We start from the raw sequence: 25,951 nt of genomic DNA on the forward strand, positions 1-25,951 counted from the left end.
TTGTTTTGAATTCCAAATCCACCCTATCTGTGATATGTACATACAAATGTGTGCTTTATGCGTGTTATCAGTGTAAAGCTATTAATTGTAAACAGTGTCAAAGTATAAACTGTAATCAGTGTAAAGGATTTTAACTTCAACCAAGAACCGCAAATCATACGCTTATAAAAAATACAATGGCTCACCTGGATGAATTGAGGAACAGTCGTGCAGACCGTGAGCCGTACAAGGTTCAATGGCTGGACTCTGCCTACCAACAGACACTCCTACCCAACGCCCCATGGCATCAGGTATGCTGTTAAAAAAGTGTTGTACATTTTACCAGGTCTCATTAGGTTTTCAAGGGTTTATTGCTACAATTGAGGCCCTTATTCAAGATCTACTTGTAAAAAAGTGAAACAAAATTATAAGGACATGGAATTGTAAACTAAGAGTACATGTAACATCTTGAGTTCTGAACAAAGAATATAATTTGTGCAAGAATGACATATATAGAGAACATACTGGAAGTAAATCTTGAGCTAATCATAGTATTGAAAACTTACTTAAAAAGATTTTATTTGATCAAGTTTTTATTATCATCAGTGATCCTGATATGTCCGCTTCACTGTATTCCCAGATTGAGGACCGTATAGCATACATTATGGCCCAGCGTGTGGAGAAGCAGTTTCTAAAGCCGGAAAGGAAGGAGGCCCTGCTCTCACTCCTTGGGCAGGACTTCACTGATAAATACCTGCCATCTGCACGCCGCAATCCATGGGTCTTGGTGAGTATGGGGTACTTAAAAAAAGTTAGTTGTTAGGTTGTAAGGTAGTAGCCGTGCTCACACTTTTTGAGCATGACCGCCATATATATGTGCCTTCTGAACGCTATTATCAATGGGTCTAGTGAGTGTGTGGGGAGCTTTAATTATTAAAGTTAGCTGGTAGGGTAGAGGCCCTGCTCTCACTCATAAGGCAGGACTTCTGTTAATTATCTGCCTTCAGCACGCCGTAAGTCCTTGGATGTGTGGTGAAATTCAGGTAAGCACTGAAAGCCTTTACTTAGGGCCTGTGCTTATGGATGGAAACAAAATAACATAATGACAATCATTATTTATAAGATAAGCATTCAGAAATGATGTCGAGTAAGAAAAATGATGTTTTCCCACTCAGTTTGCTGATGATAACTTTGTTACCCCCCAGGAGCCTCCCTCCATGACCCCCGGGGAGAAAGCGAAAGTGATACGTGATGCGCAGGCATACCTGAACAGTCAGATGTACAAGGCTGCCAATGATGTTGGATATGAGCACATGACAACTCCCAACCCCTCGTCAGTTAAATTCTTGTTGCAGTTTTGTCACACCTTGAATTGGTTATAGATTGTACTGAGCAGTCTCTGAATGGCTTATTCAAGTTTTAAATGATATAATCCTTTGAAATTGTCTGATTTTTTTATTAAATTACCCAAAGAGCACTACAAGTAAATTAATTTCAATATGCTGGCATATAGAATAAAGTTTGGTTGAATTATGAAGATACCTGTTTCTACATTTTGTCTATTCATCTAAGCCACCAACGATTTGGTTGAGAACTTGTGTCCAAATCAGAGGCCATAAGAAAATATCACTTGATATCACATAATGAAGTTTCTTGCAGATAAATAATTAACGGAAACTTATCTATGCTTACCCTAAAATGACCCTTTACTTGTCAACAACCTCATCCTACCATTTATATTTTGCAGTGGTAACCCAGCTCCAGAGTACTCTGCCTTCCTGCAGCATTCGTTCACGGTGTTTCAGACAGGACTGGACCGGGAACTCTTCAGACAGGAGGAGGAACTCACAGTATGTCAGCAGTTAAGACAATGCTCCTTGTTGCCATTCAATTGAAGATTATATTTGCCAATAAATAATAGCGCATGGTGGTATGATCTATATGATTACGTTGACCACCTGTAATATACACCCTCCGATAAGTGGTCTGGTGGAGCCATGCTCTCATTCATGTAATGTTACAGTTAACTAAAAACTGTCTATTTTAAAAAGCACCATTTCCATTATAAGAAAGTGTTTGATACATAACATGCAGAATTTTGTAGTAAAATAATGAGGGAAATATACAACAACATTTTTAGATGTAAAAAAATAATACCAATAGGAAACTTGATAACCCTACCATGGTTGTGAATTTACCCCATATAGAAGCAGAAGAAGCAACAGATAAACATGGAGCGGAAATACCAGGTGAAGATACCTGCCCCAAGCAGACTCAAGCTCAGTGGTGTGTCGACGGCAAGCTCCGGTAGTGTTGCCTCCAGCAAGGGAAAACCCAGCACTGCAGCGATCAAAGGTGAGAGGGTGTAGTGGGCACGGCAGCCCATTGTAGAAAACTTGATAGGGTTAATAATTTTTTGTCATTGAGAATATACAAGATGCAAGAATCTTTATTTAAAGTGGGGTATATGATAAGAAGAAACATTAGCTCAATTTTCACACATAGAGGAGAACTTGTGTATCCTTAAACGCGTGTTATTTAATTACTTTTGCTATTTTTTTTAAAGATTTTATCCAGTTTTGTACTCTTGGCTGCTTCTCATTTAAATATATATATATATGAGGAAAAAACAACTTTGTACCTTGATCATGTTTTTACCCATATATTAATTTGACCGCTGCATCGCCAGTTTATTTCATTTTGATACTTTTTCTTCTGTGCCATTTTGTTGTTTGATCAATTATTGATTTTCCCCACCTTTTTAAATGATATTGACCTTTACTTCTTATGTTCTTCAGCCTAAGTTTATAGTCAGTTATAGCTATATCATACTTGTTATAGCCAGATAGATATTATATTAGTAAGATTCTTAAATATCATGTTTTAGCATGTGGTCCTCATATATACACGTGACCTTTTCTACTGATGTTTTTGCATATGTATACATCAATGTATATGTACTTTTTATGTCAGGGTTTAAGCTAAAGAGTTATAGAAGAGTGCTGCACCCTGTCCATCTTTGGCAGCCCCTTTCTGCCCTTTAAAGACCAGCATTTGTTCCATCTTGCCTTAATAAAATAAAATGCCTAAGATAATCAAAAAAATCATATGTCTTGATTAAAGCTTAAAATATTATTATAAATTCATGCACATTTTTCATATTTGGCAGTTGAAATCTACTATTACTCCAATTAGGCACAATTCCTACTATTTTTTGTGAATTAATAAAGTTCAAATTCTTCTCTCCCAGACACAATGTGCCCTTTTCTACCTTAGCACCTTGTCCTTTTTCTGCAGCACCCTTTTGAAAACCTGGCTAAAACCCTAGTATGTGGTCACTTGTAAGTTGAAAGTGTTAAAAATTTCATCTGGACTTCTAACGTAGTTTTTGCATTTTCATAATTATTCAGTAGAGTAAAGTAATGAACATTTTCCGTATTTCTTAATTATAGTCAATATTGCCTACCTTGTTAACGATGTTCACATGAATAAAAATTTATTTTATATGTTGTATATATTTGTATGAGAAGATGCTTTATAGCACAAGTTATAAAGTTTTGTTCTGTTCTATTCATGTTGTTTTGTATGTGTTATTGATTGTAGCTTACAAACAGGAAGGTAAACATGAACACACTGGCTAGCATTGTAATACAATAATGTTCACTGCAGAATTATATACATGTTATATGTCACATTGTTTATGGAATAGCCTTATTAGTTCATCACAAATGCTTTCACAATTACAACAGTTAGAATTGAAGGATGATCAAGATGAAGGATGATCAAGTTTTGTTCAAAATTGATGGTTTAACTCCGAAGTCAGTGATAATGGATTATAGTTTTTAAAACTTGATTATCGCAAACAATAACCTAGGAGTAGGATTTGTTATTGGTCCCAGCAATAACAGCATATTTTTTGATAATAGTATTTTATTTTTTTCTCATTGAAGGTTACAAAAACATGACTTTTCCATGACTATAAATGCATGAACTTATAACTTATCCGGCTATTACTGGTGTACTGAATGATCAGGAATTTAATTTATAAAACAATTTGATAACTATTGTACAATATGTTTTACCATTTTAACATGAATCAGTATTGATTATGAAATCAATAAACTGGTTTTCGATATTTGATCATATTTTTTTGTCCAGTTTTTAATCATTTTTGATTATGAAATGGATGAATTGGTCAAAATGGCGGACTGCAATTTCGGATAATGTTTTTTGTCTGATTTTCAATCTCTAGTATGCTAGTTAGAACTGTGATTAATATTTGCTCAGTAATTGTTTGCTTACAACATTTTAGGATATAGAAGTAAAATGTACACAAGTTGAGGTCAAAGCATACAATAATGACTTGAAGTTATCTGTAGATTTATTAAAAATAAAAATTCAGATTTTGTTTGATGTTACTCTTTGCAAACATGTCTGTAGCAATGAATATGTAACACATAATTATTTGGTTCAAGGTCAGTGTTAACTGCATGTGTGTGGTCACAACAGGTAATGGTGGTGTTATGCATGTTTACAACAATACTAAGAAATAACTATTTATTTCTGAAACAGCAAACCCTTAGACTTACATATGTTATCATTTTTGCACTAAAAGGCATTTTTCTGTAAAAACAGTAATGCAAATGAAAGATTTTAGTCTAGTTTCATATACCCATAACCATGTATACACATTTTAGAAACCAATGTTTTGTAAAAATATATCAATGTCATTGTCATTTTTTTCAAAGGAAATTATCTGTGCCAAACTGTCCACCATTCCCTTAATTATTTTACCTCATGCAGTCTGAAATTCACTATCCCCCTTCGTTTCCCCCAACACAGAGTCCATCCACAAGGTAGATGGAGACCCGCCGCCCCTGTGGGGGGCCCAGAGTGACCAGATCGGCAAGTCAGTGCTCGCTATCCTACAGAAGGACCCTCGTAAGTTTGATCACGTGGCTGGACGTCTACATGGACGACAGTTGCCTGGGAGTCTACGCTCATACATGTGGTCAGATGTTCTGTTCAAGGAGGAGAGGAAAAGACTGAAGGAAGTGTAGGTTGCTATTGAAATCATACTTTTAAACTTTGATAATAATTTACGTAACAACAGGTTTATTAGCATGAATTAATACCGAAAAGCAATGGAGTATTTGGTTATATGCAGCAACTGAACACATTTTATGAGTATTATGGATATGCATGTAGTCATGAAATTTGATGTAAAAATTAGTGTTAAAATAAACAAACATCACAGTGAACTGTTCTTTTGTGATGTGTTTTACACATGTATGTTGTTTCTTTACCAGTGTTGTAGAGAAGGTTGTGCGTGAACGGTTTGCAAAGGCTCTGACCCGCGGCATACAGGACCTGAAGATCAACCGCTCCACCAGCTCACCTATCAATGGTCTCATAGAGAATGCTGTCATCGAGGTATGTTGTATCATCTGCAAATGTCTTATGTTTTAGGTTGTTCATCATTTCCAATGTTCAGTTTAGGGATATGATAGATGGAGCATACCCTACGTTGCAACATTTTGCAACACACAGTCTTAAATAGTGTACAGTGTAGGGATATCAACTTGTATGAACTATCCAGATCATATCTAGATGCTCTTGTAAAGTAATTGCTAATCAGTCCACAGTTACAGTCCAATGTCAGTGTTGTTGTTTATTTACCTGAGTTTATCTCTTTTCTCTTTCATTATGATGAAAATTTTAGCTGCTGTTTTAACTGCCATTTACTTTCAACTATCTTATTCCACACACAGACATACAACAAGACGACATGCCTGGTCCCGTATAAAACACCAGAACATATGAAGGAGGCTATCCGTACCCTGAACGTGCTTTATGTGTATGACCGGAGTTACGAGCCGTATCTGATACACTGGCTCTTCCCTCTTCAGATAGCCTTCCAGACTCAGGCCATGGACGGGAAGGATGACAGGGGTCAGTAAATGTTGGCAGAGGGGTTCAGTCGCACTCACTCTGACATTGACATACACTAAAACTTTCAAATTCCAAATCCAGGGAGTAGCAGTACTAGGAAAGGCCTGTAAGGTCAATGCCTGAATGCATCTTTAGTTACATGCATTCAGTATTGCAACAGTGAAAATTGATAAAACTCATGGCATCAAAAAAGAGTTTAGGCACACTCTGTTTAAAACATTGCCTTTTTTTAAAATTGGGATCACTCATTTTGAAATGCCTATTCTGCTGTTTATATCTATTCACAAAGAAACACTTATGTGCTTTAGATTTGATAAACAAATATGACAGATTGTCAATTATATCCAAGAATGTGGCCAACAACCTTAATGCCATGTCTCCGCTATAAAATGTTTCAATTTTCCACATGTAGGTGAAAATGTGATAGAGCTGGCCATGTACTTGGACCTGCTCAACTCTAGCCTGTTCCCCCCCTGGCCCACTGTGTTTGCTATAGCAGAGAAGGTCCTTTCCACTGTCCGCCAGGCTGACCCTGACTTCTATAACCACCTCAAGGTCATCTCAAGAATCAATGTCAAGGTCAACCCTAAGGTAGGTTGGATATGGATGGAAGTTTGTATTGTTTTTGAAAGTTTGTTGATTCTGAACAAAAACTTACCTATTTGAAATAAATGTGAACTTAAGTCAGTCTAAAACATATTTCATATGTCAAAGTAATGAAATCTGTAGGAATATCACTCTTGATAAGAATAATTTTGGTTTCCTTAACATGTTTTCAATTTTAACACTGTTAAAGTTAAGTTTTTCCAAATATATACCAAAATCTGACACTAAAATAATTTCACTTTAAGACTAAATTCTTGATCAAGCACCAGGCTTGTGAGTCGTAAAGAATTTGGAATTGACTTGAAACAGTTGAGTGTTTGTCTTCAGGAGTTCCTGGTTCACTTGATACATGAGGAGAAAGCAAAAGCTGAACAGCTTCTCAAGTCCACACCAGGCGGCCAGCGGGAACAGGAAATGTCTGCCGAGCTACTGGCTGATCCTCTCATCTTTTTAAGGAGGTGGATTGGAGAGGTAATGCTATGGATAAAGTTGTTGTTGACCACATTAAAGATGACTTGTTATGTTTAATATTATATAAAAAACTGGAAATAAGGGCGAATTTCATAACAGCATGATGTGTGCTTGCATTAAATCAAATCCCTCAATAATAATGATCCATTGTTCTTTGACTATAAACGTTAAAATTAATTGTTTGTATGATTAAGCTGAATATGTTTTGTAATCTGTTAATATTTACAGGATTTGTACGATATACTGGATGTGAAGTGCTTTATGAAGGGCAGGCAAACTGGCATCATTGAGAAGTAATGTATCACCCAGCTGACTTATGTATCTTCATCCTGTATTATATATCTGATATGTATATACATGTATTCTCAGGGTTTTGTGAGCGTGCTGGATGCCCCGAGTGTGATGTACATCTGGGACCAGTGCTTCATGCAGGGCTGGCACACAGGTGTCATTGAGAACTTCTGTATTGCCTTGTTGGAGCTGCTCAGACATCGGTTCATGGCTGCCAGGGACTACCAGGGTATGAAAGAGGTAGGGGAAATGGTTTTATTAAGGCCCCGCAAAAATAAGCGGGTGCCCTTTAGCAATAAAATTGATCTTTTATGACACGTTAAATAACTTGGGTATAATCAAATTTACAAATATTTGAATGAGCTTGGAGTATCAATATTACTTTTACATCAAATTGCAATAACCGTGACTTTATGACCATAACTTTATTCTTAACAAGTTGGAAAATTATTAATTATAATAGCAATGAACTGTAACTCTGTTACCCATTTTATTGAACTGAATAAAAAGTGAAGCGTTAATTGATGGTGATTTCGACTTAACACATTTGAAGAACCATGACTCTGTGACCTGTTGATACGAAATATCCAGTATATAACTCTCACAATTTATTGTTAGTTTATTTACATAAAAAGCTGTATAAAAATGTATATTTCAGGGGAAGTGTTAATAATATGTGAGCAACAGTTTTTATTGCATGACCCATATTTGTATATCCACCCACTTGGCTGTAACCTTTTGATTGTTCCCTCTGTCATAAGTGCTATCAATAATTATTTGAGGCCCTTGCCACACACTTTGGTGGCTCTACAAATAGTTTTAAAATCAGAGCCTGTCAGACATTGATTCATGATGTTAAAAGTAAAAGATTCTTGCGATATCATACAAGGTTTCCGATAAGGGCCGAAATATTCCACCAAGTAGTACATCATTCAGTATATGCTATTGTAAACATTTCTCACATTAAGTAAAAAAATTGTATTATTTTCACTGCCAGGTGTTCCTGAATGAAGGCTGTAAGTTATACACAGTAGACCTTCAACATGCCTGGATCCACCTGGAGCGGGGGAATGACCCTGCCGACATTCCCTACATGAACAGACAGCGGCCACAGTAAGTACATTGGAATATGGTTGAGGTCTTGGAGTAGGAATAAGCAGCAATATCAGGGATGTGATTTGTCCATGGATTCCCAGATTTCCACAAATCTTATGGCTCCAGGGACAAAAAAAAAATAATTTAAAAAAATAGTTAACTGGTTAATTTAGGTTGTTAATTTATTTGTTGTTTGTATTGACACTCCAGTTGGCTTCAAATTGGAAGTCAAGAGAGACCTCAAAAGGGCTTCAAAAAGCCACTTTTGCTTCTGCAGGAGGGTGCTTCACCCTGTTTAACCACCATTGGGGGCCTAAAGAGCACCCAGAAACCATCGCCAAAATGGTTTTCAGCCCTTAAGATGCCAGGTCAAACACGTCCCTGAATATGTTTGTAGTATTAGATGAGACATTTGATGTTAACCTAGCATTGAAGCTTTAACTCTTGTGATATCTCTCTATCAGTTCATGAGGAGTTCTCTGTATCAATTCATGAGGAGTTCTCTCTATCAGTTCATGAGGAGTTCTCTATCAGATCATAAGATCTCTCTATCAGTTCATGAGGAGTTCTCTCTATCAGTTCATGAGCAGATCTCTCTATCAGTTCATGAGAAGTTATCTCTATCATTTCATGAAGAGTTCTCTCTATCAGTTCATGAGGAGTTCTCTATCAATTCATGAGGAGTTCTCTATCAGTTAATGGAAATCTCTCTAGCAGTTCATGAGGAGATCTCTCTAGTATTTCATGGGGAGATCTCTCTATCAATTTATGAGGAGATCTCTCTTTCAGTTCATGGGGAGTTCTCTCTACCAATTCATGAGGAGATCTCTCTGTCAGCTCATGTGGAGTTTGAAGTTTAATTTTTATATAAAACCAAAAGGTATATATCAGCACTCCAAAGTTAAACATGATTCTATGCTTAGTGATTAACAAGTGCATATATGTTCTGTAATTCCATATTTATCATAAAATGCATACATAAATGTACATTAATATGTCTGATTCTAACATTCATACATCGATATATTAATGATAATCGATACCATCAATGTGTTTGACAAGGTAATCAGAAGAAATAGTAGGAGAAAAATAAAATTACATGATGTATTTATTCTTGAAATCGCCTTACAAAATCAGGGAATCACCGACAAAGACAAAGCAGTCTCCTGTTGTGTAAGTATTTGATGTCCCTACAGAAGCACATATGATTTCACAAAGTAAAGTGATGCCTCTCTTACACCAGTAATGATAAGATTTACCTATCCGTCTAACAAGAGTAACAATCTCCCATGCTAACAGAATTCAGTTTACGTTGATATTATTTGTTTGCAGAAACTTGTGGAAGTATGCATGTGTAGGTTAAAATGAATAATTTTTCACTAGTAAGTAAATACAATAAATATATATATAGGGTGAATTAAGACCATGTATTCACTTATTTAGGGAAAAAGTAATATTCATAGTTGATCAAATTCATTACATGATGAACATTCAAAGGTCTTCTTAAAAATATTAAGGGCTATTCCATTTAAACATAGAACCCCTGGGGGGAACGCACTTTTCAATTATGCCACTCCCCTACAGAAGCAAATTAACCTTTTTGGGGTCCAAATTAGCGAAAAAAAACACCCACCCATATACCGGTACTATTAAAATAATTGCCTTCCCCCCGGGGTCATGTGTTTTACTGGAACAGCCCTTACTAGAAAAAAGATGCATTTTTCCATATAATTCTACATTTTCTATTTATTTAAGTACTCATGTGACAGATGGTCACATTTTCTATCTTTTGCAGCACCCCTGTATCGCGTATGAGCACTGCCTCATTCCCCGCCTCGACACCAATAGAGGGCATCCTGTCACCGAGCGGTGCCAAGGACATTAAACTGGAAATGGTCATACCTTCAGAAGTCTTAACCAGGGTAAGGAAACAGTGTCTAATCTTATTTAGCTAGACAATGGACAATGACAGACTTTTAAAAATAAGACAGATTTCATTTGTAACGATGAATTCAAAAATAAAACGAGGAACTCACCAAAGAAGTTTCTGTAGAAGAAAAGAAAGGCATATCAAAATGGTAAAGTAGCCTTTAATTTTTACTGTGTTATCCTTTTTAAACAACTGTCATTAGACTGGACATATAATGGATTCACCTTCTGTGGGTGGTTGGTGGCCATCCAATATTTGTCCACTCTCTCACTCGAAAAGCTTTTGTCAGGAAATCACTGAATTTGGACAATATGTGCATCAGTACTTGGTAGAATATCTCTGCCAAATTCGATAACAGCCCTGTTTCCCCAGTCACTATGGAGGTATGGCCCTAGAACTGCCAAACTTAATGTTATATGTGTTGTAAATCGAGATTTGTTTGTCCAATCATCACCAAGCCAGGACAGTATGGGAAGAATATCTCAGCCAGGTTCGATAACCAGAGATGTAGTTTAAGTCACTTCAGGTAACAACCTATAAAATGCTAATACATATACTACCCAAACTATTTTTAGCAGGTTTATCTTGAGACTTTGCCACTCTTGTTGAATGCATAAGATTCCATAAATGCATTATTTTATGCATTGAGTCTTAATCCTATAGTAAGTCTCCTGATGCTGGTATTTCTTCTCCCAGGAGCCCTGGCTGTCTCGTGTGGATGCCAACTCCATCAAGGTCTCTATGGTGCTGTATTTTGGTGAGGTGCGTCTGCAGTCTCACACCTCCATGATGCCTTCCAATGTTGTCTCAACAGCACAGGACACATACGGAAACACCATCTACCAGGTGAGAACAATCATGTCTGTTTAGTTTCTTTGCTGTAACTTTGAATCAGTTAAAAATTAGCCCATTTGCGAACATGTTTCGTTCAATAGTTATTTGGGCTTTTATTTTGCCATCAATATGCCAATTTGAAATTAATTGGGCATACATGTTTACTATGAGAAGCTGCTAGTAGGGTACAAGACCCCTATCTGTAGGTCAAAGGTCAAGAGATTTGGAGATTTGTTTGCCTGTTTATTTTTGGCAATGATATATATAGATTGTGTATTGTTTAGTTTGGATAGATTATCCAAAAAAAAAGCATTTGTATTTGATATTAACTTTCTTGAAGGCTAGAGGCTTGATAAAACCAGCAAGTCACATCTATATCCAACAAGAAATTTTTTATTTGAAAGCCACTGAGAGTGGCATTCTATGTTCCGGTACATCAATGATCTTCTGTACACATTTTATTGAATATGTAGGTTACATATCTTTGTATTGCAGGTTGTGTATCCAGAGGATCGCTTTGTGTTCCGGGACATTGACCTTGCCCCGTACGACCTTGAGCGGGAGATGGGATCGCACATCTATGCTATTGTCCGTGTAGAATATCAGTTTAATGATCCTGTACATAAAGGTCAGTTAGTTAAGTAATAGTTTTCCCTTTCTTTCCTTAAAATGATAAAGAATTAACAAAGTTTTAAGTTGGATCCGCAGATAGTCACATACAGTGATAATACATTTGAACTAGGGCATTTATAGGACTAACATGGACAGACTTCACCTCAATATAGTAGCATGGTAATTGCTGATTGTTCAGAAAGTTTATATTTATCAAAGGAAATAATTCTGGAATTAAGTGATCTGTGAGTGGTAAACATGATTTTCTCCATTCATTAAATTCTCTATGGAAGGTCGTCAGGCTGTGCCAGTAGGTTGGGCGCGGGTGCCGGTGTTTCAGAGACAGAAGACAGATGGTGCGACGTCTGTTACCTCATTTCTTGACATCCAGTGGGATCTGCAGGCAGGCGAGAAAACTGTTGTCCTCCACCCTGGTGACGTGCCCGAGTCGGTCATCTCATCAGAGCCAGAGACACCCCAGGATTACAAGAAGCCTGACGGTGAGTGGTACAGGAATGTGGAATGTCACTTTCATATGATTTAGATATTTATCTGAGCACAAAGTGTTTAAGGAATGTGGAATGTCACTTTCAATAGTTTAGGTATTTATCTGAACACAGAGTGTCCAAGGAATGTGGAATGTCACTTGCAATGTTTTAGATATTTATTTAAGCACAAAGTGTCCAAGGAATGTGGAATGTCACTTTCAATGTTTTAGATATTTATCTGAGCACAAAATGTTAAATAAATGTAGAAAGTCACTTTCAATGTTTTAGATATTTATCTGAGCACAAAGTGTAAATGTAGAATGTCACTTTCAATGTTTTAGATATTTATCTGAGCACAAAGTGTAAATGTAGAATGTCACTTTCAATGTTTTAGATATTTATCCGAGCACAAGAGTGTTCAAGGAATGTGGAATGTCGCTCTTGCCGGCTTTATTTATATATCTAAGCATGCTATCTACAATAACTTAAAAATAAGTTGCATCATGGGATTCCTGGGCTTAAGTTGGCAATCTTGATCTGTAAAAATTCACTGCTGTACTCAAAATAAATCAACCTTTTAGTAGTATGTGGACCTTTGGGCAAACATCCTTTGTTGCAACACAAATAAACTTACACAATTACGTGTATATCACCACATTATATGTGTACATTTATGTTTAGAACTGTCTATTTTTTATTACCATGTTCATTTTGTTCAATTGTTGAACTTTACATAGGGTTAGGAAAATCTCTTATGCACAAAGTTCCAGGTAAATTTTGCTCTTTAGGATGGTGATTTTAACAGGATGTTACTTTGTGTTCCTTTGAAACTGCATGCAGTTTGATTGTGATGCACGGAATGCATGCTAATGGTACATCTTGTTAAAACCTTGCTAAATTAGTGTACAAGTTGGTTATCTTGTAGCCCAAGACATTAAGTTTCAATAGAAGTAGAAAACAACATTTATATATTTTATGGCTAGTTACAGAAGTACTATAATTTATGGCTAGTGTGTTGTTATATCTATAAAAAACAATTTTGATCTTAAAAAAGTGTTATAATTGATGCATGCAAAAGTGGCTTGTGATCAGTCTTTTGGAAACTGATGTGTCACTAATCAATGTTTTTCCTGGAAATAATTATGTTCAGGTCAGAGAGATATAGATCACTTTTCTTGATTGCTTATTAATTTTTGCAATATAATTTGAGCTGCATAATTTTGGGTCTTCGTACATAAAGTTCAACTAGCTGTAGTACTTTATTGGTATTCATGCTGATATCTCTTGCATTGCTTAAGTTATGTGTTTACAAGGAAGACCACAAATTACGGTACACATTTTGAATACAAAATTTGACTTTACATGTGATGTCATAGCAAAAGTTAGTTATTGAATTGACAGGCATAATTCACACATCAGTATTACAACTAGGTTACAATTTTTCAGTATTTGTCCTGACACAGTTGTTTATGGAAAATAATAATAAATGATGAAATGATTAATTTTAGTATTTTTAAACAATTAGGTCATTTAAAACAGACACTATGAATGGAGTTAAAATAACGGAAGTAATGGCTACTATTTAAAACATGAGTTAAGTATTTGTCATAAATTATTTAGAAACTGTTGTGCCAATAACAATCCTTGTAAAGAAAGAAGTTTGGAAAAAAGTTATTCACTGAAAAATTTATTAATTTTTGCATTTTTATTAAAGATAATTTCATTTGTAACATTTATGAGGGAAGTCTGATCAAATGATATTGCTCATAAAATTTCCCATTTTTCTCTACATGACTGTATATAAGAGGGATATTGGTCTTAAATTCCCCAAACTCTAGGTGCGATCTTGGGCTACAATTCCAAGCTGACCCTGATGCTGTACGACCCCAAGAATGAGCCAATGGGAAAGTATGCCCCAGTCATACCCCAGCAGGTGCCCCCCTCTGACACTCGACAACCTTCCCCTGCACCCAGCCCCAGGTTAGTCCACGTTTTCTATAAGAGTATTTGTTTTTAGACAAGTATAATTAGGGATTAAACTCTTTATTTTGTAAGTGTATTGTTGAATTAGCAGTTAAGAAATGCTTACACTTAATGGAGTTTGAAATAAGCAACTTGTGACACATTGGGGTCATTTTATCAATAAGGGCACAACGAAATATTGTAAGATCTTGAAATTCAATTAATGTGAGTGTCAAAAGCTGCCCGTAACTGACCAATAAAGTTATTAGTTTCAAATAGAATTACAACCTATCAGAAAAAATGCTGCTTAAAAGAGATCATACGATAAGTGCGTTGGTAGGATGGCCCTGTAATTCATGTGAGTCTGTGATTTATAGGGTGATTGTCATCTATCATGAGATTTATTCAGACTTAGCTTGCATTTTTTCTGTCTTTACAAAAAATTTTTTTACTGTTCTTTAATATTAGTAAAGTAAATCAGTTGCACATCTATAATATGTATATGTGAGTGTGTGTGTCTCATACGTAGGAGGGTGACACCAGTCCCAGTAAAGCAGCCAACACCCATCCAACCAACCCCTGCCCCACGACCCCAGTCTTTCTCTGAACCCTGGGTCCCCTTCAAGAAGGAGGCTGCAAAGGGTGACCCAAAACCTACGGGGCTCAAAGATCCCTTTGACCTTTATATTGACAGTGTGCGCTACATACCGGACAATGCATCTGTGATAAAGGTTGGTTTGCTTGTTTATGTTCACTTCTGTATAATCTGGGCTTTTTCTGTAACTTAACGTAGAAATGTTGTTAAAATCTAAGACATTTATAGAACTTTTTGAACATGATAAGGGGTAAATGGTATCTGCATCCCTTCAGAAACGTTTAGCTTTTTATCAAAGCAGGTGTCCCTTTCCGCGGCATCACATTATGGACACCTGAATTTGTATACATGTCACTTTCTGTTACCCCAAGGCTGCTGCCATTTACCAATTTTTGGCATGCGAATGAAATCCTAGTCCTCCCTGAGCACTCTAGCCCTGCCTCAGTTTCCCCCTCTCCTTAACCTGTATACATGTTGCTCTCTGTTACCCTAGGTGACAGGCCGGCTGCTGCGTACAGGAAGTTTGGGTCAATTGGAGGACATCCTAACCCTCCCTGAGCTCTCAAGCCCTGCCCGCTCCCCGACATTCAACTTCCGGATCCCCGTCAACCTTGGCAGGAAGGAGGCGGATACCGGCATGCTCGCTTTTATTAGAGTTTACACTGTTGATGTGGTTGAGGACACCGTTGGAGTAATTGGAAGCTGTCTGGTGCCATTCTTCAATAATAAGGTACATTTTATCACATGAATGATACATATCCTATTAGTTATTCTGAAATTGTCATGTTGAAAACAGTTTGTGAAGGAGCATGGTTTGTCAATAACAGCTATAAATTTGAGATATGTATCAATTTTGTAGATAAATCTTTCTAACAACCTTGAGTGAGTTATTGTATGAATTGTAATGTCATCTTTTTCTTTGTTTTTTGCTTGGCTTTTTTATGTTCATACAAAATATTTGGTACTAATGATAGTATTGAACAATTGCACAAAGAAATAACTGCATATTTTTACCATAATTTTATGCAGAAACATTTTTACCATATGTAGAAACTGCGTGTGGGAGGTTTCCAATACCGGCTGCACAACGGTATGCCAGTGTTGACCCATGCATCGGGAATCGCCGCCATCAAGCCGACTGACATGGACACTATTCCACCCATGCCAGCATGCTCTGTCCTGGTCCGCATACTGCCGCATAGTGAGGTATGTAGGGAGAATTGTTATGAACCTTTGTCTTTGGATACTGGCATTGAAATATTGCAATTTTCATGAACATTTGTCAGGATTGAGAGCTTTTAATTATTAGTTGTAAAGCTTGGTTTTACCTTGTTTATTGCATCAAAAGCAGGAGCTTGTAATGAATATAAAATGTTTTGGAAACTATTCCAAGGGGTCGAAGTCCCTTTACCCTGCTTTTGGCATGAATCCCTCATACAGAGCCAGGCTATTTTTCAGGATTGACCGTTATCAGCTGTTTGGAATATTTAAAAACACTGAAAATATTACTATCTATTTAACTAGTAAGTATCTTACAATTGGTTTCTAATGAACTGATTATGATCATTAAAATAGTTGATGAAAGTTTTAAATTTTTCTCATGTTATCCTTTCTTAGAACCCAGCACCATACCCTGGTTACTCGTCAGGCTACTTTGAGAGCTCGACAGCCAAACCGTCTGTGTCAGAGTACAGGATATTCCGGAGTTACGGGGAGCACATGGCATACCCCGCCACTGTGAGGGAGATGATACAAAGAATCATGGAGACTGAGGGCATGCAGCCACAAGGTCTGTTCTGGTTTAATGATAATGTGCTTTGATTTTATTATCTGTCCCAAAAGTCTTTTCCTATGCTTGTTTTTTGGTACTCACACTAGAAATCTTTCTGTCATAGATCAAGAGATCCAATTCTATTTTTCATTTTATAACAAATGCCCTTTATGCTTCAATGCTTAAAGTGGATAATTCCATTGTCCCCATATTGTGTACAGGTCAGACAGACACAAACTTGCTGGACTGGCTGCAGACAAGACTGGATATTCGTCGCCAGCTGACCCCTGGTCGACCCGCGGAGAACCTCTCCCTGGTGCGCTGTGTACGGTACAGGCTCAAGATGGGCCTCAGTATCAAGATCAACCAGGTGTTTGGCATGCAAGGTAGGTAATAAACCAATGATGGTGAATACAGGCCTCACAAAAATGAAGAAAAATAATTCCATTGAATATACATGAAACTGTGATTAATGATACATTTTGTCTGATATTGGCTTTGAAATATGTTTAGGTTTATAATAAAAACTATATTTGCTATCAATAATATCAAAGTAAGATCATCAGGAAAGAATGCTTGTTTTTATTCCAGAGGGCATGTACATCCAGTGTTTTGCGCGTGTGGCCCCAGGGCAGAAGGTGTTGAGTATGAGCCCAACCAATGAGGGTTGGGGTGGGGAGGAGAAGTTTGTTACCCTCAAACACAAATATGACAGCTACCAGTCCGCCCCGGAGTGGGAGGATGATGCCTCGGTAGGAACTAGATTTACACGTTCATGTATAAGTAACTGTTGGAACATTTTAAAATCCTGATGATAAAGAAGGGCTCTATTTTGTCATTAAGATTATACATAAATTGTTCTGACTGTCTTAGATTAAAACATGTTTTCAGTAGGCTGGCTAACAAATCATGTCATCATTTCTATTAAGCTGTAGAACTGCAATTCTTAATGATTAAACATGGTACTTATTGAATGGCATAGGCAATTTTATTGTCTGGTAATGTAGGTTTTATCCCAATTTTCAGTGGTTAAACTTAGCTTAAGCCTGTAAGTTTGGTAGAGTTCAGTGTTTGCTGGGGTTCTTTTTTATTGTCCCAAAGCCATGTTTTTTACCATTTTGAAAACCCAATATTAATCAGACTTGTTGGTAGAAATTCTTATTTAAATAACTGGCTGTCACTTCATTATTTATGTATTTAAGATATTTGCATATGAAATATGTCTTTCAATCTCTTCTCAATTCATGGTAGACCATTATGTTTATATATTTCAGACTTTACACCCGTTCTATGACCAGTACTCATGCCTGGTTGTCCAGCTGTTTGGTCTGGAAGTCCAATATCACCCAAAGGCAAACCATGCAGAGGTGGGCAATGTTACAGACCTGAGGGGAAGGGCTCTCTCCCTTGAGGACGAGGACCGCATCATTGGCTGGGCCGTGCTGCCATTGTTTGAAGGGTAGGTAGACTTCATTTTCAGAATATATTCAAGATTTAGAAGAAAAAAATACACTCTTCAAAACAACTTACACAACAAAATACACATTAAATGTAGAATGTTGAAAGACTCTGATTAAAGAACTTGTTGAGTTATACCTCTTAGTTACAATAAAAAAGCGAGTAATTGGAGCAGCATCTTGTTTTATTAGATATGTACTTTTTATGAACCAGTGGATGACTGTGAAAGATTACTGTTGGTAATGGTGAACATGATTTATGGTATGATTTTAGCAATCATGCTGAAAGTTACACCTGGTAAGACTTTGCACGTTGAACAAGAGTCATATATGTACTCAGAAAACTGAGTGTTTCTGCTTTATAGAATACTACTCTCTCACGTAGAAAGATTAACAGGACAGGATTAATGTTGTTTTTTCTCGTAGATTTTGTTAGGAGTGATTTGTGTTGGTAAATTGGACACTTTTCAGGCATTCTGAAATCACATAGATGTATTTAGATACATGTAGAAGTTATAGGTGTCATGTTTGATGTGTTTTCTTTCCATTATTATTTGAGCAAGCCTGTGCACACATGCAATATTTTGTCTTCGTTTCATCTGTAGTCTACTATGTAAACAATGACACATACACTATGTGTGTGGTTGGTGGGATCACTATGTATGGCTTCAACATCTTTATGACATATCAAATAATACAAGTGACATTACATAACATTTAATAGTATTTGAACTTGTTTTGTAGCAACTTTATTCTTAAATCATGTGTTTGGAAATATTTGTTTAAGTATTTATCTGAACTATAAATACTGTTTAAAAATAAAAATGTTTTGCTTTAATTAAGGTAAATTGACATCTGGTTAGTACCTAGATAACAAGACAATCATGTAGACTGTATGGAGAGTGGCTTTATTAACCAGATTTTTTCTTTATCATTACTTAAGAAACTTAAATGTACTTTTCCAAGCATTTCGGAGTTTGTCTGTTTCTTTGTTTGTCTGTTTCTTCTGCAACATTATTGATAGTTTCACAAATATATTAGCTGGTATGCACTGAAAAGGAAGAGGGTTTGACCCACTCACAAATACAGCCTTTCTGTTCTCTTACGTGTTCTGTTGGTGGTAAGCAGGTTTCCCTCACAGCTTGATTTTACATTGCGCCATTATGATAAATATAAAGCAAAACTCACATACTTGACAATAGTTGTATACTGTAAGTATTATGATTAAACTAATCCTTGTCCTTATAGGAACTTAGTGCTATTTGGGACCCACCATGTGCCGGTATTTGGGTGGAATCCCACCTCTGTTCTGCCTGTAGGAACCCAGTGTTGATAGGGACCCACATGTGTCTATATTTCAGGGGAAGCCCTACGCTCCACACAAACACAATAACACACATCTGTTCTCCCTGTAGGAACTCAGTGCTGGTAGGGACCCACCATGTGCCCGTGTTCCAGGAGGAGCCCTATGCTCCACACAAACACAATAACACAACTCTGTTCTCCCTGTAGGAACTCAGTGCTGGTAGGGACCCACCATGTGCCCGTGTTCCGAGGCAAGCCTTCTGCAGAAATTCTCCAGCAGCTTACAGTCCTTCCATGTGAACAGGTTCTCCAGGCTCAGACATGGAACAACAAGAACAAATATGTGAGTTGGTCAGGGACTCCTATCCAATAAAAGATTTTTATACCCCCACAAACAAAGTTTGAGGGGGTATATAGGAGTGAGCTTGTCGGTCGGTCTGTCAGTCGGTCGGTCTGTCGGTTTTCATGGTTTCCGTACGATAACTCATGAAAGGCTTCACAGATTTGAACAATTTTTGGTACACATGTGTAACATCAGAAGATACAGTTTGGTACACAGGTATAACATCAGAAGATACAGGTCAAGTTCGATATTGGGGCTGGTGGGGCCAAGGTCAAGGTCACTGTTACTAAAAATAGAAAAACGGTTTCCGGACGATAACTCATGAAAGACTAGACAGATTTGAACATTTTTTGGTACACAGGTGTAACATCAGAAGATACAGGTCAAGTTCGATATTGGGGCTGGTGGGGCCAAGGTCAAGGTCACTGTTACTAAAAATATAAAAACGGTTTCCGGACGATAACTCATGAAAGGCTAGTTTTTCTTGTCAGCAGTGTAACTTCTAAATTACTCAACAGATTGAAATAAAACAATGCATGCATGATAAAAGACGATGCAGTGTGCAGTAACCTGGGAGTTATGGCCTCTTTTCAAAGGAATGGTTTGCCATTCCTGTGTCCAGGCGGCATTTGGGGGTATTCATCACTCCTGTGACAGCTCTAGTTTTATCAAAACATGAAAGACTATTAAGTGTTTAGACATTTTGACAACCAGTTGACTTTTGTCATGGTTTTCAACTTTTTTCAATTCATTTATCTCATCGTTCATTTCAGACAGTAGAACTGCCCACATATTAAACTAAATTCATGCATGATATTTCAATTTAGGACTCCAGTCCTAAGTCTGAAAGTCTATTTAAGTTCTTTTTATGCCCCAAAGGTGGGAATATTAAAATCACATCGTCCGCCCATCCGTCTGTGCATCTGTCTGTCTGTCAATGCTTGTGTCCAGTTTTCCATGTCGAAAGTGTAACTTTGTCCTGCAATGAGGGATTTTAATATTACTTGGCACATGTATTTGGTACATAAAGATGACATGTCAGGCGCAAGACCTATGTTCCTACCTCAACGGACAGAGATCACACTTACAAGTTTATTATACTGGAATGGTCATTTGTGTCTAGGCTGTAACTTTGTCAGGCCGGGAAGGTTTTTAAAATATCTTTACACATGTGTTTGGAACATGAAGACAACATGCTGTGCGCAAGACCCATTTCCCTATCTCAAAGGTCAGGTCACCTTGACAGGTTTATCGTAATGCTGCTTATAGTTCATGTGTGCTCTTCCTGAATGTAGACATACGAGTAATTGCAAAGCCCATTGACCTGGATGGCATTTTAAGGGCATTCCTCACTTACTATTACATCTGTTCTGTATATATGTAAATCCTTCCATTGTTTTGACTGTGTTACAATTATTCAGCTGAATGTTTTTGAAGTAATACAGATCTGATTTATCCGACGCCTCACTGATTAACAATTAACAAAGGCTGTGAAGATTAATTTGTTGCAACAACATTTATTGCCTTCAACCAACTGGTCAATCTGCAATGATAACATGACAGATTCTTAAAAATTGGCAGTCTTACTGTTTTTGTGTAAAACATTTATGACGTAAGTTATATCATGAAGCTATAATCACATGATAGATACTTGTTTCTCTCCTTCAGAATGCTGGGAGTATGCAGATCACGGTGTGGGATTCTCACTTTGACTATGAAGAAGTTCCAGAGCTTCCTGTATGAATTTTCAATATAACATTTCCTTTTTCTTGTCAGCTAGATTCAAGAAACAATATCTTAAATGATGAATATACATGCAGTTAAATTAAGAAGTATATCACATTGTTCAACCTACATATCTATGATTTGACACTTGACATTTATACCTACCAACTACTTATGCAGTTTATCATCATATTCATTTGACTTTTCTCCAACCAAGTAAAGCTCATTTCTCTTCCAGCTGTTTGAGTATCTGCTGGAGCCCGTTGGACGATTGGAGGACTACCGTAAGGCACGTCAGCCGGGCTCTGGTAAGACGCTGAACCACTTCATCCTGGACTCGCTGGAAGCCAAACACAAGAAGCAGGGAACCAATAGCTCAGTCTTTAACAAGGAGAGGGGCTTCTTCAAGGATCTCATGGAGAACACCTTCTACGAGCTCATGGTAAGGGAGAGGAGGTTTGCTGACATCTGGGCATGGTTGTTGTTATTGTTGCAAAGTACTGGGGTGTATTTACTATCGTTCTTATCTTTGTTCTCCTAAGTGATTCCATCCAGTCTGTTGGTCAGTTATTTGTACAGTCCAATCAAAACACTTTTTGGAATTTTATCTTAAAATTAATTGAAATCTGAGGTGTTTATTAAATGTAGTGTGTTTGGATGCATCCATGTTATTTATAACCAGTAAGTAGGGTTATTCAAGTGTTGCATAGTCCACAATGTAGTTTATGAATAGATACAAACTTGTTTGCATCTTAAGGTATCAGATGCACAGTAAAGGTACATGTAGTCATATCATGAAGCCATTTCTGATAATATTAAACATGGATGCCTGGTGACCCTATCTGATAGGGATCAAGTCATTTCCTACCGTAGACATTTCTTACTAGTCATTTCATAACATAGTCATTTTGTACCCTTCAGTCGGTCACTTCATAAACTACTGTTGCATTCCTATTAAGTTGTGGTATTTGCTCAGACTTCTTTGATATTTCTAAGTGACATTCCTATAATTTGAGTCAAAGAATTTGGACCACAAAACATAATTTTTGTCACTATTCTCAGTAAAGTTTTGAACTACCATAACTGTTGAAAATAAACTTTCACTCACATATGACAATTTTTGTAACAACACAGCACATTATTGATCAAACTCAAACATAAGTTTCAAATATACACAGTGAATGAGTCTATTTTATAAATAACATTTAAGACAATAAAATCAAGGTTGCTTAATGACTTTTAGTCGGTTACGAAACTACTGTCTGAAGAGTATGAAGTGACCAATCTTACTTTTGTACTATTTAAAATAGATTGCATAATGATTACTTATATGTAAAGAACTTATTACAGTACGTGTTTTTTTCCTTTATTTCAACTGAAATCAGATTTGAAAAAGCCTATTTAGAAACGTCCGTGGCCAAAACAGCTTGTTTCCATTTCTTGTTTCGGTATATATTTTTTATATATTATTTGTCTACATATGAAACCCTTTCTGATGACACCAGAATAATATGGGTTCACCAGGCATCCAAAATTACATAATTGAACATCATATTCCTTAACTGCTTTGCTTTTTTTTAATGAGATTATTTGACTACATTTACTAACTAAATGCAATACAAATAATTGTGCTAGACTTGGTTTAATCTGGCCTTTTCTTGGTTGAAAGGTTGTCATTAGGCAAACCATAGAAAGTGATATAGTGATGGGTCTTTACAAATAGTCCAATATGGCAGTGCCCATTTTGAAAACATGCTGTATGTGCATTCATCCGTCAGTGTATCTTGCAAATGGAACACATCGTGAACAGTATGAAGCTGTATTTCTTTCAAGCGTGAATCTTATTTCAAGTTTCTCAAAAGCATGATTAAGATAAGGATCAAAATCGTTCTATTCAGTACATTATATATGTTAAGAAATGGGTCTACTATTAGCGTAATGATAATTGAATTAATCGCCGGCGGCCCCATCACCTTATATCTCCAAGCCTGTTTAAGAGGTCTATTCCAAAGCTTGCCATAGATGGATGAGTTGTTATGATTGCAAACCTGTGTGCATAAGAGGAAGCAATTTAGACAGATTAGTTGTAAAAGCATATAATAAAACACTTATAGCCTGATGATATCGATGTACAACCATTCATTGAATATCACTTTCTATGGTCAGTAAAATTTAATATAGACAATAACAACAGTCAACAGTCAATAACATTACTATGAAGACTAAATAGTGATACACTGAGATGCAAAGTTCTGTGTATTCGCCATGAACATGAATCAGCTTTCACACATAAAAAAATGTTTTTTAGCAGTAAAATATGTGATACCTATACAGTGTGAAGTTTTCCCTATGTTACTAGGTATATCTCACTTTTGAACAGTTTTGATATATTTTGACATTGTTTTTGAAATATTTCTGCAGATGTATATCATTAGTATAGAAAGTCCAGTACTTTCTCCAAATTAGTGTAGTAAGTGTTGTGTTTTTTTATTATAATTTTTCACAACTTTTTGTTGTTGATTTTCTTGCCTTTTGATCACTGATAAGACACTTAGATTTCTGTCACAGTTTTTTTTGTTTTTTAATTTTGTCACATGTTGCCATGTTCACATGTTATGATTTCTTGGTTTGGAAATATTGCGATTTTATTAATTTAGTAATGCTAACATTTCATCTTAACTGTTTTAGTTAAGCTTAATAAAATATTCTGATGAAATATGTACAACAATATAAGAAGTCCAAGTTCCTCTACATACATCATTGGAGATAAAAAAAAATATATTAAAAAAGAAAATTAAAGAAAATTGAATGTTTTAACATATTTGGAAATTGATAATCTTTGGAGATGTTATTGTCAGAACATTCATTCTAAGTTCATTTACTGCAGGAGGGTGCCCTGATGACCGCTGGCTATGGACCTCTCTAACACCAGCCCTGGCCAAAACTCCTAGATACAGTAACTGTCATAGGAATAGGACAGGACACCTCTACAAAAATCGACTTTATCTGTACAATGCTGTTAGATTACACAGTCAGTGACAGCCGGCTATAGATTGCTATATCTGTTGTGGTCACCTAATACCACTAGTACATGTTTCTTCTATAGCATACACCTCTACTGTCAACAAGTTATGTGTACACCACAGTTAGCACTTAAAAAATTTGGATCAACAAGCCCTATTCAGACATGAACAAGGTCTAAAATCAATTTACCAGTGTTATGCATATTGGCTTGAACTTAGTTTAAACACTGGTACCATGGACCAGTCATTATAATGAGTCTGTTTCAGTTCATGTTAGGTTACATGTTTAGCTAACAGTGTAGAACGTAGGCCAACAGTATGTTTAGTAGAAGAAACAAACATTATTGATTATTAAATCATGGACAATTTCTGGCATAGAAATCGCATAATGTCAATGTTTATGTGTAATGAGATGAATTTTTATGTGATGCAATAAAAATAAAAATGATCACAATAATTGGATTATTAATACACTTAAAATGTAGATCATGAAACTAGCTAGCTAGCAAGCCAAACCTGGGAACATTGTGTCTTAGTTGTGCTTCTGTTTCGTATGTTGGTGGATATGTGTGATGAGAGTTTGTGTAAATGTATTAGAATCTATACATGTGTACACAGTGCATTTGTATTATAATGAAAGTGATATTGTACTGTTTCTAAAAATAAATAAACTGTGGAAACTATGAGAGACGTATTGTACATCACTTAATCTGATAACCTTGCTCTATAAAGGGCTTAATGCATGCATTTATGAACATGCATGGACATGGTAAACGTGTTCTCAACAGTTCTTCTAAATTTATTAGGGGCTGCTCCATGGTTTTATATAGGGAGTTGGCATCTTTGGACTTGCACTCCCTTTCCAATGTACTGAAAAATGGGCCTGTTGCTTAAATAATGATCGAGTTTTACCCATTGTTAGACTGAAAAACATAAAAGCTGAGTGTTCGTGTGGCGCTCTTGGTATTATACAATTTCGTTCGATTTGTTCAATATGTCAAGTTTAGATTGGATATCTCGACAGGGGACAGGCACCGAGTGCGACCTCTGCAAAACTACTGGAGTAACAAGCTACAAGTTTTATACATTTTGGCTCCTCCAAGGTCTCTATGTGTTGTTGAACTATCAATGTTATCATTGAAAAAAGGTTTACAATTACATGTTTTTCGCGGACATGAACCGCTCACCCAGAAGATGTGAACTGATTCGTAACAAAATAGACAAAATTTGAATACATGCGGTAGTGGTTGAATTTATGAGGCTAACTGAACCTTTGCATGCATTTTGAATTGGCGCTCGTGAACAATTAAAATACAAAAATAACATTAAATCATGAAATTTCAATTCCCCAAAGCCGGAACAATAACACAGTTGCTTTCATGTTGTGTTACCATTTTGTTTACGAATACACTTACAACATAGGCCCTCCACAATATAACAATATTATATGTCCGGGATTCATCTTTGTCGTTATTGAACAAATCTTTTTCAAACTTTCAGATATTAATGGCC

At 36.5% G+C, this 25,951-nt stretch overlaps 1 protein-coding gene across 5 annotated transcripts; it reads left to right on the plus strand.

Moving 5' to 3' along the window:
* Window positions 1-155: 155 nt before the first annotated feature.
* LOC128231514 (uncharacterized) lies at window positions 156-25,125 on the plus strand. 5 transcript variants are annotated; one of them, XM_052944449.1, is made up of 31 exons: window positions 156-290; window positions 620-766; window positions 1,185-1,312; window positions 1,727-1,829; window positions 2,187-2,334; window positions 3,583-3,597; window positions 4,822-5,035; window positions 5,289-5,412; window positions 5,751-5,931; window positions 6,344-6,522; window positions 6,865-7,008; window positions 7,378-7,539; window positions 8,297-8,412; window positions 9,532-9,567; window positions 10,190-10,316; window positions 11,021-11,170; window positions 11,654-11,786; window positions 12,064-12,270; window positions 14,097-14,238; window positions 14,750-14,951; window positions 15,309-15,545; window positions 15,866-16,021; window positions 16,433-16,604; window positions 16,808-16,972; window positions 17,178-17,338; window positions 17,861-18,045; window positions 18,318-18,341; window positions 19,556-19,691; window positions 21,360-21,428; window positions 21,655-21,858; window positions 24,304-25,125. In XM_052944449.1, exons 1-31 carry the CDS (start codon window positions 177-179, stop codon window positions 24,340-24,342), a joined length of 4,320 nt encoding a protein of 1,439 aa, XP_052800409.1. In that variant the 5' UTR covers window positions 156-176; the 3' UTR covers window positions 24,343-25,125. The 5 variants fall into 5 exon arrangements, with proteins under 5 accessions (XP_052800409.1, XP_052800411.1, XP_052800412.1 ...); XM_052944451.1 differs by lacking the exon at window positions 18,318-18,341; XM_052944452.1 differs by lacking the exon at window positions 9,532-9,567.
* The last annotated feature ends 826 nt before the right edge of the window (window positions 25,126-25,951 follow it).

The sequence above is a fragment of the Mya arenaria genome, chromosome 4 (assembly GCF_026914265.1).
Source record: "Mya arenaria isolate MELC-2E11 chromosome 4, ASM2691426v1".
NCBI classification, from domain to species: Eukaryota; Metazoa; Mollusca; class Bivalvia; order Myida; family Myidae; genus Mya; species Mya arenaria.